General features: G+C 38.6%; 1 protein-coding gene across 1 annotated transcript; it reads right to left on the reverse strand.

The window, feature by feature from the left end:
* Positions 1–513: 513 nt before the first annotated feature.
* On the reverse strand, positions 514–17,631 carry LOC121859511 (dynactin subunit 2-like). The gene is made up of 9 exons (XM_042356367.1): positions 17,533–17,631; positions 16,445–16,591; positions 15,060–15,130; positions 6,643–6,754; positions 6,033–6,187; positions 5,643–5,883; positions 2,759–2,947; positions 2,371–2,473; positions 514–1,636 (listed from the first exon to the last, which is right to left on the reverse strand). The coding sequence occupies exons 1-9, from the start codon at positions 17,566–17,568 to the stop codon at positions 1,455–1,457; spliced, it is 1,236 nt and encodes a 411-aa protein (XP_042212301.1). The 5' UTR covers positions 17,569–17,631; the 3' UTR covers positions 514–1,454.
* Between the last annotated feature and the right edge of the window lie 225 nt (positions 17,632–17,856).

Genomic DNA, 17,856 nt, shown 5'->3' on the forward strand with positions numbered 1-17,856 from the left:
CCCGCCTGCCTGCCTGTTTCAGCTCATAAAATTCATACAAATTACCCGGCCAGAATATAATTTACATTGCTGGAATTCTTACAATATGATGATCATTTTGAATATAAACATCATAGATTTTGCATTACACATACAAATTTTAGATATAATGTTTACTCTGAGTAAATATGTTATTTTTTGTGCAAAATATAACATGTTTACTCTGAGTATATATGTTATTTTTTGTGCAAAATATATGACATTTGTATTCAAAACATTCCTGGTCTTACAAGGAATCCAGCAATGTCAATTATATTATCCTAACTTTAGTTTGAGGTATTATTTATTAAAATTAGTGGTTTTCCCCCCAAAATTTCTCAGAGAGGGAAGAGCCAGCAAGTGTAGTGTGAGAAGAGGGGGAGGGAGTTGAGTCCATTAGTTGAATGGACATTAACTTGGCGACTGTATTTCTCTATTTCTCTTAAGTATTAATTGTGTGCATGTACCATCATAAAATTAAGATGTTATTTTTACTAGAACATAGGTATTGTGTCGGAAAAAGTAGAGTTTGGGGGTCCGGCCAGTCTCTATTGGAATTAATCCCATATGTACCCTGTGGGTTCAATTGACCGCATTAAGTGGGTACTACTGTATATACAGAACTGTGCTTGCTGTTATTACTTACCACTGTATACAGTATAATTATGTTAGTCATAATGGAGTACAGTATTTCATATATGGTACTCTAGTTGTATTCATTATGTATGTTATTTCTTTTATAGTTTAACTTTATATACAAATTTAAGAGTATTTGCAATATTTGAATAGGAAAACCTTGCATAACCTAATCCTTCCCCCCCCGTGACCTCTGTCCAGTAGAAAATTCAAGCGAACTGAATGATTTCAGTTCCCATGTTTCTAGGGTAAGAGAGGTTATACTGTACTGCATGTAATATACAGTGTATACCTCTAATGATGTATGTGAAAAATCAAATCATGTACTATTATTAACTAGTTTGTAAGCCTGAAATAACAAAACTCTCTTAAAGTAATATGTCACATCTACAGCAGTTTGTCACTTCATTAAATTTTCTCTATTTCATGAATGCTGATTGCCAAACTTCATAGCAAATTTACCACTAAGGAGATGAGAGCTTGGTACGTCCTACAAAATAGTTTAACAGTTATATCTTTGGGCTTTGTTCTATAAAACATTTACTATAAGCAATTTAGTCATATGAAACCAAAAATGCATAAAAGCAGATCCAAAGGCATTGGTCTTCTAATACTTGAAGATCACCAATATTGTATTATTAAATCTGCTTAAAATACAGGTTAATCATGTTTACTATCTAAAGATACTTAAATCATAAATGATAGTAATTTATTAATTCTTTTCTAAAGTAAACAAGCTACCATGTGCATTACAGCCACTGAGAAGTATTTTCACAAATAATATTACATTACTGTACTGACTACTTTTTCTGGAGTACCTGTACACGTGCATCAAGATTTGCAACATTGTTGTGGATTACATCAAGGTTTTGAGAAAATTTCTCCTGCACACTAGCCAGTAAATCAGCATTGGAATGTAGAGCTGCACTGACACGAGTTTGGGCCACATCCAATTGCTTCAGTGATCCACTGAACTGCATCGCTGTAATTATAATCAAAATTAGTAGGTTTTTTAAAATCCCAATACTGTACTGTATTGTATTAACATTTACATACAACATTCAGTAAGTGTGAACTGACAGAGTGCAAAGGAAAATATTTTGCATACAAACTGATGGATTTAAAATAATTCACATTATACCATACTGCTTTATTGTAATAATGGGTTGGAAAAAATGGCACTAAAAACAATATATATATATATACAGGTCCACCACCGATTTTCCGGCACCCTTGGTTCCAAAGCCTTGCCGGATTATCTGTTTTGCTGGACCAACCGAGGTCAGGTAATAATAATTAAATAATACACCTCTGACTGCTAGAAACTAAAATTAAACAAATATTAAATGTGAAAAAGCCATATTTTGAGCAACATTACTGTACACACTTTGTACTCAAATGTACTACACGAGACTAAAATTTTTATCTCTTGTGCAAACTATGTGATGTTTATACTCAAATTAATCACTATCTTACAAGAATTCCAGCAATGCAATTTATATTCTGCTAAGTCTAGTCAGCTACATTTTATAAGATAAAAACTTTAAACCTAAAACTAGCTTCACCCTGGCTGGGAGGGAAGTTCAGTGCCCCCCTCATAATTTTGTCCGGACTAAAGGAGGTGCCAGAAAATCGGTGGTATACCTGTATTTCTTAAACAAAGTTTATGTGGTTTATCAATAAAAAATTTTGTCAGGAGTGAATTAATCTACAAACCTTGTTCATGTAAAGCCTCCAGAGACACCAAGCGATTCACAACTTCAGGAAGAGCTGAACAAAGTGCTTCTGTTTTCTTAACCAATTCATAAAGCTCGGATACCTGAAACAGATGTAGTTCAAGATACACGTATTATAAAAGTAATTCCCAAGTTAGAATTAAGACATCAAATCTTTTCATTGTTTTCTTAACTGAAACTACTTAGATAACAGCAGTTTTTTCTTCTTTTTTTTATATGAATTAACAGAGTAACATCTTCATGATAAATAATTGTTGCTTTTATTTACAAAACCTACCACACCCAAGGTAAACTTAATTCATGGGTAAGCCAATATCCAGCACCGAGTAGATGAATTTTGTCTCCAACACAAAATGCTGTATACCCACCTTGCTTTGTTTGTCTGCATCCTCAATAGCCGATTTCTTCTCCGATATGGAGTTCATGCGAGTGTGTACTGCATGTAATCGTCCTTCTACATGATCCAAATGTGCTGGCTCAAGAAGCGCTAATCGTGCACTCAAAACCTGCACAGCACCCACGACTGACTTATGATTTGTCCAAGCAGAGAGACTCGACTGTGGAAACAGAGGGGTTGTATGCAAGTGTGCATGTCAGAATAATGTGGAGGTGTGTGATACATCTCCTAACCCTGTACTGGTAAGCTGCTTTGGAATTGAAATCTCCCATTTAATAACTGAAAACTAATCTAATCTAACCTAATTTACAATTAGTAATCCAGAATAGTACAACATAAATATATGCAGTACTGTACTGTAGACACACATAAGTACAGTACCTGCGTACAGTACGTGCGTACCTGTATAGCTATTTATATGTATTTTCCATACTGCTGGGACCAGCATGAAAAACTCAAGGAGTTTGCCTTCTTGCGGGGTACATTTTATCTAACTCCCACGAGCTATAAGTGAATACTGTACACAGATCTGCACAGATACCCTCTTAAACACACAAACATTAACATACATATACAGCAAGTCCTCTATCGATACAAAACAAATCAAACCCTATTTTATCACGGACTTAATGACATAAATTTCGGATATGTTCCTGTAAGCAGTGTTTGGCAGCACAAATATTAAGAAAGCACCAAAAAAGATAGGGGGTTTCTCTCTTATAATGTCGATGAATTCATGAAAAACATAAAAAAAAAACATATTGAACCACAGACAACCATTACCATATTTAAGATACATTCTTACAGGAAAAAATTTGCCCCCCAAACTTCTCAACCTTCCTATGTTCACTTTACTTTCTTTACTAAATTCAATGTCAGATATTGTAGTGACTACTTCACTGTAATCATAAATATAATAAAATCTAAATTACAATAACAATACTATACAGTATGTACAGCTAGAGTATACAGTATTTACAATACAGTAATAATCTCAGTCAGGTCTCATGTAAACAACAGACCAGGCAGCATAAGCCATGTTTAACACGCACACAGTAGAGTACAGTATATACAACCCCATTCTCCAATATTCAATTCATGCTCAATTACAAAATGGGTAGCAAAACCAACTTCTCTACAGGGAGGAGGGTGGAATCCCATTAATTTTATCCAGTTTTGATAAAATGTTATATCAGGATCAATTCCTTGCTTATAATCTAAGTCTGTTTGTTTAGAATATCTGATGAACAAAAAGGGCAGATAATATAAGGTGAAGGGAAAAGCTCCACATGTCATAAAACTAAGTACCTCATTGGACAGAATTCCTCATGATTTATCACTATGTAATCAAACTCCTATGCAGCTCCCTGATGTCATCTAGGTTGTCTGGATAAGGAGCGACATTTCAAAGAACTTGTGGGTTTGAGAATGAGGAGCATAAGGTCTCCCCAGCAGTAAAATCCTTAAATGGCTAAGAAATACCTGTAGTATAATGCTGTGCCAGTTGATGAGAGACGATACAAACCCAGGAATCTAACACCCAGAGCTTAACTCAAATCCTCACATGCAACTTCAACAAGGAGCCATCAGCATAATAACCTAAATCTGATCCAATTTATTCCAATCCATAGAAAACGATTCTACCCACATTAAATTCTACTGAGGAATGGGTGCTAAAGATGGCAGTTATTCAGCATCACAAACACCCTCACCTCTGGACAGACTCCCTTAGACAAACTCCACGAGAATGTCCCAGCATTGTGTGCAGCTGCAATTGAAAAGAGAATTTTGTATTGAGAAGAAACATCTCCCTAAAAACTTCCAATGAAGAAAGACTCCAAGAGAATCCCACTTCTTTTTACACCCACAGCCAAGGCACTACTGTACCAAAATATTCCTCCCTCTGAGCAATGGCAGATCCAGAAGGGGGGTACGGCCTCCCACCCCCTCCTTTTCACCAGAAAATTCCATTACTTTTGCTTTAATGCAGTATTGTACTCAGGCATTTTCTTTTAGTAAAAAGTACTTACTATTGACTTCAGAATATCTCTCAATATCAAATGCACATGGCTTCAAAATGGCCTCAAAATGCCTAGGATATTGGTAAGATTTCCAAAATATTTCTGGGGGACTTCCAGCACCCCCCCCAAAACCACTCAGCTGGGTGGACTCACTGTGCTCACCATGTTCCCCCACCCACAACTTCTTGGACCCCTCCTTTTGATATCCCTGGATCCACCCCTGTTGAGCTTGTCTCCTCTTTGCCTGAGGAACATGAGAGAAACCCAGACTTTCTTCCCGTTAATATGCAACCTTTTTAGAGTCAAAGACCAATCCTCATTACTCTCAAAATCATCCAAGGAATGGGGACCTCAATCTATGATTGGGTGCATTTGTCCAAGTGAACAAACACAGTAATAAGCTAGAAGAGTCCAATGGACAAAAATAGATAATTATTTCCTGTCTAATTAATAAATGTTAACAAACTGAAATTTGAAAGGAAAAGAGACAACTTTCTGTCTGAAATGAATCCTGAAAGATTGATTTACCCTCATGATCACTTGCATCTGATGCAGTCTACCCAGACCTACAACCTAGGCTGCAAAACCTTGTTTTTCTCCTATAAGGTTGTGCTGCCTGCCGGCTAACTTAGTTCTAGTGACTCAATGAAGACCTTTGTTTTTCACTATATTGTAAATATATAGTTCTATGTTCTTCCCACTAACCTCCTAAAGTCATGTTAGTCTTCCTTCACAAACATTATCTCTATAATTCCAAAAGACCTCACCATCCCATCTTATACTTCACAGTTTCACCATCCAATCTAAATTGTATCCAAACTGGTGAAGACTCACAAGCTTATCTGGGTTGTTTCCAATTAAACTTTCAAGTTGGTCTATTCTCTTCTCCAGCATTGCTGCATTAGCAAGTTGATTCAGCCTAGCATGTTCAGGAGCATAATAAAGTTCATAGGTAATGACAGAGGTGTTGCCTCCATCGCTAGATGATGTCTTTCCGTCCTGTTTCTCCTTACTCGTGCTCTTCTCTGACACTAATCCTGTCTGTTTAAAGCTTTCCAACAAGTTAATAAGTTTTCTGAAAAGAAAGAAAAAGAACCATTGTTAAAACTGTAACAAAACAAATTTCTCTTCCTGTAGCTATAATCAAATTTATCAACAATTAAAAAAAAAATTCTCCTTCATTAAGAGAAGTTAAATTATTGAACAAAAAGTAGAATAACAAACTTTTGAAGGGTTAGTTGAGGTTGAGAGATGGAAGCCACAATATCAGCTCCAAGAGTGTCCTCCAGCTTCAGATCAACCAGGGTATGATGGAGCACTTCTACATGCTTGCCAAGCTCCACTGATGAAACTAGGCCATCTCCACATGGTACTGACCCCTGTAAGGTAAGTTTACAGTGTAGATCTTTTCTATCCTTACCTACAGGATACATTATGGTGCCTGTAACCCAGTTATTAAAAAAAAATCACCTTACAGTACATCCACACAGCCCCCACTCACATCCTTCCATTACAATTATCCACATTATCTTTAACATGCCCTTGTCTCTTCAAAATTGAAGACGTAACTGGCTTAAACAAATTCACAAAAATGAACATGCAAAAAAATAATAAAAAATTACACTAAGACCATACCTTAGATGGCATCATTTACCACCACTCAAGGGGTTAAAAAATAGTATAAAGTATCTTCTGTATATCAATTTCATTACCAGGATAGGACAGAGCTTACTGTAGTCTAATATTTTCAGAATAACCATTTGAATACATTAATCTCAGCTCATCAAGAAATTAACTAAATAATGCTTTAACTTTTTTTAAGAAAATGCCTTACTTTGATGGCCTGTAGTTCCTCAATTAGGTGATTCACTTCATATTTTAACCTCTGGTATTTCTGGGTTACCGTCTCCTCTTCTCCCTCCCCAGCAACTTCCCACTCTACTCGTCTGACAACATAAAAACAGCCAGTAAATACTTAGCAATCTTATAGACAAAGTGAGTACAGCATGCCCTTCAAATTCGCGGGGGTTAGGTTCTCAAAGTGGCCGCGAATACCGGTAACATTTGCTGAACGGGGGGAGGTTAATTTTTTTTTTTACTTGTGTACAAAGAAATGTATATTCCCTTTGTGTTTGCCCTTAGGACAATTTTTTCTTTTACCTGAATTGTATATACATTGAACCCTCGAAGATCCAGACTAAAAGGAGGGACCACCTGTCCGGAAAAGCCGATTGTCTGGAGAATAATAAATGATATAAGAAACACCAAAATACCGTACTAATGTAGTGATGAACAAATTACCATATATAACCATACATTTACCTATGATAACATAATAAGAAACATTGTATCATTATTAGAGTGAATGAAATAATAGTCCTACAAACAACAATTGTCAACTATGTTTATGTTTCCCACCTCCTCGGGCACCTGTGTCCAAGCAACTGACGGGTCAAGCAGTGCCCACGGGCCTAAAATGTTCTTTGATCTGGTTTTGGAATGTTTCTTAGGGAACTTCTCGGGGGATTCTTAGCCCAGAACCTCCAAATTTTTTGTCCGGATCTTCCGAAATCCGGATTTCCCGGGTCCGGATCTTCGAGGGTTTACTGTATGTGTGTATAGACACTTTTTTTTTTTAATAGTGGCCTCCAGCCTGCCCCAATAGCCACACCTTCGCCACCATTTAATTACCTTAATATTAAATATCCTAATACATAAGTAACTATCCTATCTGTGTTAAATTAGTTGAGCCGCAGATCTATGCGGCATTCAGTGACAGTAGCCTCATAGTCAATATCTGCGGCAGTTGTCGGAGTTGGGGCAGAAGCTCTCATTCCCCTGAGGCAGAGCAAAGCCGACCGAAGGAGAGAGAAAGACAGTCGACATCTCATCCAGGATGTAACGAAACTTCTGGGCTGCTGCTTCTGTTCGGAGATCACCTCCGCGAGTCTGGCGTAGAAATATCTTGCACTTGGTCCCATCCCACCAGAGGTTGTGAACACTAGGGGAGTGAAGCTGCCTTGATCAACATTTTGGATTCTCTCTCCATATGCCCTTATCTTGTCGTTCTCGTTCCTCCTATGTGCAGCATTGAGAGCTAGGTTACGGTGACATGCGGCCATGGGATCAATAATCCTGATGTCGAAGAAAGCTCGCTGTCCCCGCGTCCAGAATCCTCGAGCACTGACGTCAACACGGGCTTCGTTAGATGTGTTTGACGTCCTATGTTGGAGGATCTCACCATCCAATGGGAGGAGGGTCGGTTCTACCACGACATCCCGGCAGATTTCCTTCAGCATATTTGCTGTAAGGTCCCTTACTTCGTCATGCCTCATGCACATGAAGCCCCCTTTCTTGCACACCATGGCGTGATCGCCGTCATAGGAAGAGCCACACACGCATTGGGAGGGCAAACCTTACAACTGGCCGACCATACCTTAGAGCAATGGCATCTGTAAATTCTTGTTTGTTAAGACTGAAACCATTTGCCCTTATCGGTAACGTAGTTAACCAGTTCGAGGCGCCCACCTCCTGCGCTATAGCTACTTTTTTTTTCAAATTTTCTGGAACCTGCAGCAACAGTTGCTGCAACTTATCATTTTGGCAGTGCTGTCGATCTGTCGTAATGGACCTACGAATCTCGTTTACTTCACTGGTCTCGACCTCCCCTGTTGCGTTCTGGGCTATTATGTGGTCCGTGAGGGCTGTCGTGAGCTTAAGTGAATTTTGATGTTCGGTGGCTGCAATCTCCTCTGGATTGGTTAGTCCCATCCCTCCCAGTCTTGATGGAAGTGCAGGAAGTGCTCTTTCTGCTGGGGTTAAGTGAGTGTGTTTCACTAATTTGGGAATGAACTTGACACTGATAGCTTCTTCCAGAGGGTGGAGGAGGAGTCCGATATCAGGGATAGTACGCATCAGGTAGTTCCAACGATGCTTGACTCCATGGGTGAATGCAGCAAAAGCCGCATGTGGCTCTGTGTTAGCAATCTCAGACAGAGCTTGGATTTCACTAACCCACTCATTCACCTTTCCCGCTACGTACTCGGTCTTGAAGTCCGAAGTGCCAATTACTGCGCCTAGATGTCTTTGGCCGTCCTTAGTTATTTTGACCTCACTTCCGCCAAAAACCTCCTTTGCCCGTTCATAATGTTCTGGCTTCACGATGAGGAAGGACTTGCTGGCGTTTGGGTGGTACCCTATTTGTGGACCTCGCGATGTTACCAAGTCCCACCACTTTTTGATGCCCTCCACTTTTCCTGCTCCTGTATGGTCGTCAGCATACGCCACTTGTTTGACCCCAGTTGTTTCAAATTTTATTTCTTGTTGTAGCACTGATAGACCTATTGCATACATTGCCATTGCAACAGGGTCCCCCTGTGTTGTTCCCTTGGTTGACTGTAAGATGGTATCACCTCGTAGGGCCTTGTTGTTTACTATATAAAGGTCTGATGGATTCCTATAGGAGTTTTCAACGTACATTGCAAAGCTTGGACACTTGATCTTGATGTTGTGCAGTGCGGCCTTGCGGTTAAGTATGTTGAATGCATTTGAAGCGTCGACCAGGAGAACGGCCTCACAATGACGTTGCTCAAATATCGTTCTCATGGCGTGAATGGCGGCTTCCCCTCCAGCTTGTTGGCCTGCACAAACTTGCAGGTTCCCTGCTGCTGCCCTGACATCGTCCTTTACCACCTCCATTATGCATTTTCCGATGATTCGCCTAAGCACTTCCCCTACTCCTATTGGCTTACATCCTGGATTCTTATCCAGGGGAATGAGGCGGCAGGCTGTCAGAGCATGAAGGTGATGGCAGCATGAGGATGCCAGCTTTCTTGCAAGGACGGCAATGGCCGTGCAGAGATCACTTGCTGCGGGGCCAAACTTGTTAGTGCTGAGGATGACTCTCCATCCGTTTGCATCCAGACCTGAAGGGCCGGCAACTCCCTGAGTCTTCAGTGCCTTTTTCCACACCATCCTTCCTGTTATTTTCTCGAACAGGACAGCATTTGGTGGGATATAGGCACCCTGAAACCTGATGCCTTTGTCATCACTTGCAGAGGGATGTTTTTCTTTCAAATGTTTTAATGTCTCTCTGTTTATTGGCAGGACCCCACCGGTGGATTCCTCTGTGAGAGATCTTACCGCCAAAGACACTTTTCCCACACGCATTTTGTTTCCAAACTTCCTTGCAGCATCATCGGTGTTTTGCTTTCCGTCTCCTGCAGATTTTAGTCTCTCCTGCAGTGTTCTTGCTTCACATAGGAGACCATCAAGGGCCCCCTTCTGCCACAGTGTCAGTCTTCTCTTCATTGCTGCCGCATTTTCTTTGCGCTTAGTCTTTGTGTGTGTCCTCTGACAGTATAGACACACACATACAAATAAATAATAATGGGAAAATTGTCTCGCAAATAATCAGAAAAAATTATTACAAATGTTGAGTCTACCTTCAAGTGCATACCGTGCTCTATTAATAACACAGCACGGAGTAGACTTGAGGGTAGAATCAACATTTTAAAAAAAAAATAAAAAAATATGATTATTTGAGAGGATTTTCCCATTATTATTTTCACACCCACCGACCCACACACCCACACCCACATATACAATACAATACTGTACATATATACAATCAGAAAGAAATGTCTTAAAAATATTGAGTCTACCCTCAAGTCCACTCCGTGCTTTGTTATTAATAAAGCACGGAGTGGACTCGAGGGTAGACTCGACATTTGTAATAATTTTTTCTGATTATTTGTGAGACAATTTTCCCATTATTATTTATTTGTATGTATTTCTACACACACACACACACACAACATAAACACCTAGAAAAAGTGCAAAAGAGGGCATGCAAGATTATTCTCTCCCCTTCCTACTCCACATATCAAGAAGCGCTCAACACACTGACCCTTTCGACTCTCACTGACCATCACCACGACCTCATCTGCAAATTTGGTAAAAAGCTTCTGCACCATCCTCGACACCGGCTCCGACTACCACCTGAGATCCCTAGCCCGAGAATTGCTGTTCGACACCACAACCGCATCCAGCCCATACGTGCACAAACTGATCGCTATAAGAACAGCCTAGTCCCAACCATTGTAAAAATTATCAATAACTTGTCATAAACCAGTGTATTCACTCCCAGTAAATCCTACTTCTTGCACTGTCACTATGTTGAAATGCCCTGTAGTTTGAGCTTTTCCCCATCTAGTTATTATATATCATATTTGTATCACTTATGTTACTTGTATATTATTTGTAAATCGAAACCCATTCTCCAATTATGTAACTGTTTATTTTCAGCCTTCTGGCTGCTATGCTCTTTCAATAAACCATTAATTATTATTATTATTATTACACATATACAATAAAGGTAAAGGAAATTACTGTTTCTAGAACGAATGGCTCCCTGTCCTGGCCACGAAAATGCCAGCAAATTTAAAATTACCCCTAGACATTCTTGGATACATCCAGGGTGTCATCCGCGAATAATAGAGGACTGCAAATTATACGGGGGCACTGTACTTACCACAACAATAATTAAATGAAACAACACAAAGGATTGGAGCACGAAATCCCAATGAAATGGCTGAGAAAGAGACTACAGTAAATATATTCCACCATCAAAGGCAGGACCTACCACCAGTACCAGATTAAGGGGTTGGGTGGCCCTGGGCAACACCTAGCAGTGGGGGGGCCCCCTGCTGACAACTGAAAATAAATATAGGTAATATCCACGGTCAATAGAAACAATAAAATCTAGTAATAATGACACATTTAAAAATTATTTATTCCATTCAAAGAAAGCGTATACATTCATTTACAAATGCACTTTTCGTCATTTTTTCTAGCAAATAAATGTATCACATTGTCAAATGGAAGTTTTCTTGAAATGTCTGACCCAGTGCTTAACAGCATCAGATTGTTGAGTCTCTCCTGGCACATCGTGGTCCGCAGCCTGTTGTTGATCAGTTTCATTTTTGAGAAGGAACGCTCCCCGGTAGAGACCATTAACACCAGATATATCCTCAAAACCGTTTCTACATTTGGAAATGCTGATTGTAAGTCATCGTTTTCCTTTATAATTCTGAAATAAAACCACTCATTGGGCTCATCCGTGGCTTTTGCACACAACTCTACCAGAGACGAGAAGTGAATCATTTCATTGGAGATGTTTTCATCAATATCTTTTCCATAAGTTTGCAAAAGATTTTCGGAAGCAGAATGAATGGCATCAGCCGACATGGTTTCCAGATTGCTTAAAAAGCCGAAGCGATCCTTCACCAACGTGTACGCAGAAATCTTTTTCGTTTAGGGATACCACTAGGTGATCAATGACTGTGAGGAAGCGGTTTTTTGGAAATTGTCTCTTGGACCGAGATCCACTTCACTTGAACGTCCATAATCCAGGGGAGCGAGCCGTACGTTTGATCGCCTCTGACGACCTGAATGGACAAACTCGGTGCTTCTTGCTAGATCTTTGTCTTTTTCCTCATAGGCATCAAACTGTCTCGCTTTCTTTCAACAAAACCTTTCATGGAAACCAGCAAATTTAGTGCTGATTGAAGAATTAGTTTTGGATCTTGAAGAAGTTTGTGTGGTGTAGTGTTCACTCATTTATACAGCCTTTTTATTATTTTATTATAATCTCTGTTAAATAAGTTAAATCAGTTCACCAAACATGAGTTTTACTAGGAAATATTTGTAGCGGCCTGGTGGAGTTACGGTAAGTGGTGCACAGCGAGTGTTAGGCAACCTGTTCCACTTGTTTATCGCTCTGTGGTAAAGGTTTTTTAAACAAAAATTACAATGTTGTGGACGGGCCCTAGATGTGGGGGGGCCCGTGCGCACCCTCCCCATAATCCGGGCCTGCCTACCACTGCCCAAGGAGTGTGCAACAGTTTGTGGCAAGATTACATTATTACTGCTATTCTTCTATTTCTGAACCTTTGGACAAATTTGGGACCATTTTTCTATGTATATTGTACAAGTAAATGTTAAATATTATGAATATCCCGGCAGGTACAACATTCATGAAACATGTCAAAAAGAACCATCGGGACAGCATATCCCATCATCCCCATCAGCTTGATAACTTTATAACCTATGTAACGTGACCTGCCTATATGCTTAAAATTATTTGTAATACCAATCTGCCCACAACAGAGCCCCGCACAGCCTATCACCCACACGTCTAACCTCCTCCCATGGACCAACAACTTGGCTAAATATTCTATAGATTTACATAACTGGTGGACTGGAGTTGAAAATAGTCATTTATAAAATACATTGTACATACTAATAATTTCTTAATAAAATGTACTGCAGGGAAAATATTCATGGCAGCCAACCTTACACATGCCTGGACTCTGCTTGGTACTGTATTAGTTTGAAGTTCTTTTTATTCTAATTATGATTTTTAAGTCAGATTTGAACATTCACTCTCCTGAAAAACTATAAACTAATTTTTCTCAATATTCTTTACAAACTAATTATTGAAGACAGATAGAATATTTTTTTTTAATTAAATTACAATATTGTCAACATTGTCCTGTACCTGCATCCCTCCCCTCCCTCCTGAATGGAATTGACCATTTTTGATTACTGTAGTGTATTCCCAAGGAAAATGTTGTCCTATAAACTTAGTAATTTAACAAAAAAAAGAAGAGAGTACATTACAGTAAAGTACAGTGGTCCCTCGGTTAATGAACACAATTCGTTTCATAGTCGTTTGTTAACCGAAACCATTGTTTCAATGGGATATTGGGTAATTGGTTCCAGCTCACAGAAAAGTACATACAAAGTAAAAAAAAATGCAGTAAAGTACACTTACTTTGAGGTGTGTATGTAGAAGGTTCTTGGTTGATGATGATGATGGGAATTAAAAGTGGGGTGGAGGAGAAGGGAGAAGAGAAGGAAGTGGGGATGGAGGAGAAATCACCTTTCAGGGTACCCATGCTTGATGCAGTAATTTCACCAATAAAATTTTAAGTTCACTAGGTGTAATTCAAGATTATTTTATTTAAAGCAACACTGCACTGCGCTGTATATTATCAATATGTTAACTAAATTTCAGAATGACCAATAATTTTAATGTAAAAATGCAAAAATATTCAAGACACCAACAAAATCGATGTTCACTTCACTGTAAACAAAGCCAAACTTACGCCTGGTGGGTGAGTCAAGCGGCTGATGGGCGCAAAAAAAAAACTACAGTCGACCCTCGTTAAAACGGACTAATAGGGGGGGAAGGGTGTCTGTTTTAGCCGATTGTCCGAATTAACCGATTTAGGGGTTAATATTGCATTATACAGCTATGTGTATGTTTATTTGAGTGCCCCGTCATAGGAGTCCATTTTCTCTCACTTCAGCACTCCTGAGTCGTCCGTTTTCTCTTAATCTTAGAGTGCACCAGAGACTGTTATATCTTAGTAGTGACACAGAATTTGAAATTGCAACCCCAATTGCAACTGGGACAATCCCAGAACCAGAAATTTGATATGGACAGTTCAGATTTCGTCCGATTTATCCGAAATCCGGATTAAAGGGGTCCGAATTAACGAGGGTCGACTGTAGTTCCCTGTACTGCATATATTATTAGTATGTTAACTCAATTTTAAAATGATTAGTAATTTTAATATAAAAAATGCAAAAATATTATAGAGCACAACTTTCTTGATATTTACTCCACTGGAAACAAATGTAAACATAGAACAGATTACTGAATTGGCAGACTAGCCCATCCGCTGATCAGCTGATGCTCACAACAAAACATGTTTGTCGTAAGGATTTCGTTAATCGAAGTTTTGTTCATTAACCGAATTGAAGATCCTTATGGGAGGTAATTCGTTAACCGAAATTTCGTTAATCAAACCATTCGTTAACCGAGGGACCAAATTTTATTCCACAAGGTGAGAAAGTTAGTTTCCATGGGATGACAGGCTCAATCAGATGTACCCAAGGGTGGGCATCTCTCACAGGAACATATCTTTCCCAAATATTTCTTGAGGTCATTTCATTACTTCCAGTCAGAAAAAAATACAGTTGTACCTTCAACTTAAATACTTATATATGAACTTCTTGAGTTAAATTTACAAATTTTTGAGCCAAAAATACAGTTCAGTGTTTAAAAATAAAAGGTAGCTAATGTATACTGAGCTGCTAGAATCTTTGCTACTGTTAATGGTCTGGATAGCATTCAAAATTAATCACAAAATAATTAGGGCACAAGATAAAGAGTAACCTCACCTTGCATCAAAACCACGCCGATGACAGAGAGAAATTCGATCTGAGAAGTCAACATTTGATCCATCCAGAACCTATAAAAGATAATATACTAATTACTATCTTCAAAACACAGTACAGTACAGTATTTCATACATCTATTACACATAATTTAATATTTCTTATATATTCTAGCAGTTATTTAACTGATTTACATTAATTAAAGGATTGACCATGGTATCAGAAAAAGTAAAGCCATTGGTTTATTTAATCTACCCATTGTTCCTGATGAGCTTCTCCTTCATAAGTCCTGGTTTGGTAAAAGAGAAAACCGAACTACTGTACAGTACCCAGTTATGTATAGTTGCACGGAACAACATACTGCTTACATCCCACCCAGGATCAACTTCAGGCCCCAATGTTGTGAGGCAAGCATTGTATGTACAGTACAGTACTGCTCTTTCACCAACATCCTTTATTCTTAGTCATCTTTCTAATTTATTTATGAATTTTTGTAACCACTAAATACAGTATAGACTACAGGTACCAACTTGGGCTTAAAACTTATACGTACAGTATTCATTTTTGATGGATAACACTAATAATTATCAATTATTACAACTCATCTATCTTAACCACCAGCGGCCATAATCAGCATAAGTTAGATGTAGGAAGGCGTCCATCATTTGAGACTGTCATGTTCCTTGCTTTCTATTTTTGCACACATGAGGGGGGTGAATCCTCAGCCACCAATTAAGGCAATCATAAGTAACCCTCTGAGTGCTATGAATAAGTTTTAAGGATTTTGATTGTCTAATACCAGACAATTTTATTCAGCTGAGAGGAACCCTTAGCAATCACAAGGATAAGTTCCTCATACATGTCAAAAGATGGGGACCACAACCCTTCAAGACACTGCAAAGTCTATGTTAGCTACACTTACTATAGAATTACACAGTTTTACTTCAATCTTGTGGATATTTGCTATTGCTCTCCATAACTTTCAACTATTGGCCAGTTACCCAACCAGTCAGGTCTTTTGTGTCAGACCATTAAGTATGTTTTTAAAACTTCATTTCTTGGAAAAGCACAAAAAGCTTTAATTTGCTTCAGGGATATTTTCTTAAAGGTTTAATATCAAAAGAAGACAATTGGACAGCTGATGAAAACCTAACACTGGCCACTAGCATCAACACAGATCATGTACAGTACGATTCACGACACCATTTTTGGTTTTGTATTACATTACCTGTACAGTATTAGATCACAGATACTTACTGGTTGCTCGTCACATGTCCTTCCTTCAGCCATAAAATGGGCTTTCATATCTGCAATTGTCCATTTTTCCCGTTATTTTAGGATGACTGGGTTACAACACACAGCATAGAAGCACAAACTTCAACACTTACCTTGCCCTTAAAATGAGAGTGAGCTTCATCAGCAGATATATGGAGTGTCTCCACTGCATTGCTGGTATCATCCCCATCATTCACAGTGTATTCTTGTTCACTCTCTGGCAGGTCACAAGTCTCGAACACATCAGGCTGGTCATATACCTGAAATACAGTATGTCTTCTCATTATAAAAATGAAAAATTATGCTTATATCATATCTAACTAACATTTTCTGACTGTGAAATCCCAAAAGGATAATTACACTTTGTTCTTTGTACTTTAACCTAGCATAATACTGTAGAGTCTTGTGCTATACATGAGGGCTATGTTCTTGGATAACTTTGTACAGTATATGTACAATGTTGGGAAAATCCGTGTTGAGCAAACTTAATAACTTATGAGAAATCAGAGTTATAGGAAGCCAAAAAGGTCCTAACCTGATCTCAAGAGTTAGTACGTATTATTACATTATCACATTATACAAGACCCTCCTGGAAATAAGCACTTGACAGCTTTGTTGGATATCGTAAACTGTACCTGCATTGTCTCGCACATAGGAAACTATACAGCACTGTAATGTACTCCCACTGTATATCTATATGGTTTTCATTCGTCTATATTCATGCTCAACTACAGTACATAAATGCACAGTTTATGTACCCTACCTATCCAAAAATGGAAGTTTATTATTATTATAATTTTACATTAGGTTAGGTTAGGTTACGTTTTGTTTAGTAGGTTTGTATAGTTTAGTATTGAGAGGAAGGAAGGAAGGATAATCCTTTACTCACTGGCACGAGTGGTTAACTTGTACCCTTCCAGAATATTACCAAATAAAACCATCCATGGCATGTATTCCAGTATTTCCACAGGAGAACATATTAAGTGAGAGGCCAGCTAGCAGGCCGACCAGTGCCAAAGAGGATAAATAAGAGGGTATAAACTCTGCCATACTGGGATCGTCTACCACAGGGGGCGGCGGTCTTGATCAATCCATATATTAACATAAACCTTCGAGGGATATCGTTTCCTCTCAACATACTCGTCTATAGGTCAATCTAATGAATCTCAATGTCTGTGTGAACAACACTATATCAACTTACTATTCCAGGAAGTCCGGCATATTTAGGGTCAGCCATAGTTAGTGACAGACACTGTGTTTACCTCAGGATGACTCAGAGCCTCACCCACACACTGTTACCCCACCCCCCTCCCCTTCTCTTTCGTTATAACTACGTCGGTAATATTATTTTATGTTAATTTCATATATAGTATTATAATAATATTATATAAAATATTACTATATAATACTATATAATAATATTTAAAATTTATGAAACATCAAACAAATACAGAAAGGGGCAATTTATCGAGTTGGTAAGACTGGCCGGCGTGCATACAGTTCTTTTAGCCAGTCGAATATTGTT

The sequence above is a fragment of the Homarus americanus genome, unplaced genomic scaffold (genome assembly GCF_018991925.1).
Source record: "Homarus americanus isolate GMGI-L3 unplaced genomic scaffold, GMGI_Hamer_2.0 scaffold7626, whole genome shotgun sequence".
Taxonomy (NCBI): domain Eukaryota; kingdom Metazoa; phylum Arthropoda; class Malacostraca; order Decapoda; family Nephropidae; genus Homarus; species Homarus americanus.

Bases quoted from the DNA above. Each gene is read 5' to 3' on its own strand.
- LOC121859511 (XM_042356367.1), bottom strand. From the start codon at position 17,568: ATGGCTGACCCTAAATATGCCGGACTTCCTGGAATA. The intron at 6,188-6,642 runs GTAAGGCATTTT...CTTACCTTACAG, and splicing joins AGGAACTACAGGCCATCAAA to GGGTCAGTACCATGTGGAGA. The intron at 5,884-6,032 runs GTTTGTTATTCT...CTTTCTTTTCAG, and splicing joins CCTCAACTAACCCTTCAAAA to AAAACTTATTAACTTGTTGG.